Source organism: Jaculus jaculus, chromosome 6 (genome assembly GCF_020740685.1).
Source record: "Jaculus jaculus isolate mJacJac1 chromosome 6, mJacJac1.mat.Y.cur, whole genome shotgun sequence".
In the NCBI taxonomy this organism is placed as follows: Eukaryota; Metazoa; Chordata; class Mammalia; order Rodentia; family Dipodidae; genus Jaculus; species Jaculus jaculus.
In genome coordinates, this window is record NC_059107.1 from 66,845,500 (window position 1) to 66,847,604 (window position 2,105).

The following is a 2,105-nucleotide window of genomic DNA, read 5'->3' on the forward strand; positions in this document are numbered from 1 at the left end:
CAATATTCACTGAATTCAATTCACCTTCCCCTACCAACTAAGTTGTACCAGTAGTTTTTTTAAAAACTTTGCTCTATCCCTCTCCTCTCCTCCCGCGCTCGCTGCCTGAATCTCGGCCGTAATTGCTGCTCCCCTTGCCGGACGCCTCCGCCTCCGCCTCGGCGCCCGGTCACGCAGCCCGCGCCGCCCGCGCGCAGCCCTCGGAGGGCGCCCCGCGACCACCGCCGAGCCTCCCGACACGGTCGACCCTCGGCCGCGCAGGCGAGCCGCCGCACGCACCGCCCGGCAAAATGGGAAATGAGGCAAGTTACCCTTTGGAGATGTGCTCGCACTTTGATGCGGATGAAATTAAAAGGCTAGGGAAGAGATTTAAGAAGCTTGATTTGGACAATTCTGGTTCGTTGAGTGTGGAAGAGTTCATGTCTCTGCCCGAGTTACAACAGAATCCTTTAGTTCAGCGAGTGATAGACATATTCGACACAGATGGGAACGGAGAAGTCGACTTTAAAGAATTCATTGAGGGAGTGTCCCAGTTCAGTGTCAAAGGCGATAAGGATCAGAAGCTGAGGTTCGCTTTCCGCATCTACGGCATGGATAAAGATGGCTACATTTCCAACGGGGAGCTCTTCCAGGTGTTGAAGATGATGGTGGGGAACAATCTGAAAGATACACAGTTACAGCAAATTGTAGACAAAACCATAATAAATGCAGATAAAGATGGGGATGGAAGAATATCGTTTGAAGAATTTTGTGCTGTTGTAGGTGGCCTAGATATCCACAAAAAGATGGTGGTAGATGTGTGACTCTTTGAAGAGTTTTACCCAACACTTTTGCTTTCTTCTCCATCTCTGAAGATCTGCTCAAGACGTCCAGCAATGCTCTCTGTGTATTTAATGGAAGTATTTTTCTCTGTGAAGCCACATTTTCCAACATGAGCCTCATGAAGCCAACTAAGTGTTATTGAACTCTTACTCTCTCAATAACTCTGTGTAGCACTTTACAGTCTGAAGGATAGCAGCATGACAAGAGCATCCATCACTGGTGGAGAAAGGGAAGGGGTTGGCTTTTTAATTTATTTTTCTTCATCTTTTATAACAAAGTATCTATATATACATATGTAAATATTTATATATAGATATATGTAGCTTTCTATATCGTTAGTAAGTTGGCTTTAATTTAATATACTTGATTCAGAAACAAACAAAATGTTAGAGTACAAAAGTGCCAAGCAGAAACATAAACCATCCTTTTACTTCACACAGTTTCTATGTAGATAGAAGATTATACAATTTGAACTGGGTATTTAGCCAGCTATTGTCTTTTTCCCGTGCTTTCTCCGTTGAGGGATTGACAAAGCAAACTAATGTTCTGTTACCTACCTTAACTACATTTGTGTGCTCAGAGTCTGTAGCGTTATTTATACATGGATCACTTGCAGGGACAGTGTCTTACTGCTGAGCAGCTTGCTCGCCCCGTCTGCTTGGAGAGCCCAGTTCGGTGCCGCTGCAAGCAAGCTCTTGCGTTCAGACGGCATCTGCATCACTTCTCGGCCTTTTGGCTGAGATCAAATGTAGATGGTGTCCGCACATACTTTGTAGCAAGGAGCCGTTACTTGACTAGATGTCCCTGAGCACATGTAATACTCCACTTGTGATTTTATATATTAAGGCCAGAAGCTATCTGAGATAGTGATAATTTTTTCATGTATTAATGAACCCAAAGTAATCATGTAATGGCTTAAAAAAATATGTTTCATTATACATGGGCAAATATTTTGCTACTAAACTGTTTGTGAACATGAATCCCTCTGTGTTTTAAAAGACCTGTAGGTAATCTAAAAAACCTTGTGATATTTAATGTGCAGATATTTAAGCACCTATGCTTGTAATTTAAATGGGGAAAATCTTGTTAACCTATATGCCATGGAAAAGCAAATTTTATCCAATTTATACTTCAATTTCTTTGTCGCAAGGCATAGAGTACATATTTTTTGCCTACATTATTGTTAATGGATGATGACTTAATTAGTGTGATATAAAAATATGTCATGTTATACCACTTGATGTTATCCCTTCCCTTTCTGCAAAGGTACTGTTGGCTGGAAG

The 2,105-nt window shown here is 42.1% G+C and overlaps 1 protein-coding gene across 1 annotated transcript; it reads left to right on the top strand.

The window, feature by feature from the left end:
* The first annotated feature begins 236 nt into the window (after window positions 1-236).
* Window positions 237-1,820, top strand: LOC123461398 (calcineurin subunit B type 1-like). Its single transcript, XM_045151416.1, has one exon. The coding sequence runs from the start codon at window positions 291-293 to the stop codon at window positions 801-803; it is 513 nt and encodes a 170-aa protein (XP_045007351.1). The 5' UTR covers window positions 237-290; the 3' UTR covers window positions 804-1,820.
* The last annotated feature ends 285 nt before the right edge of the window (window positions 1,821-2,105 follow it).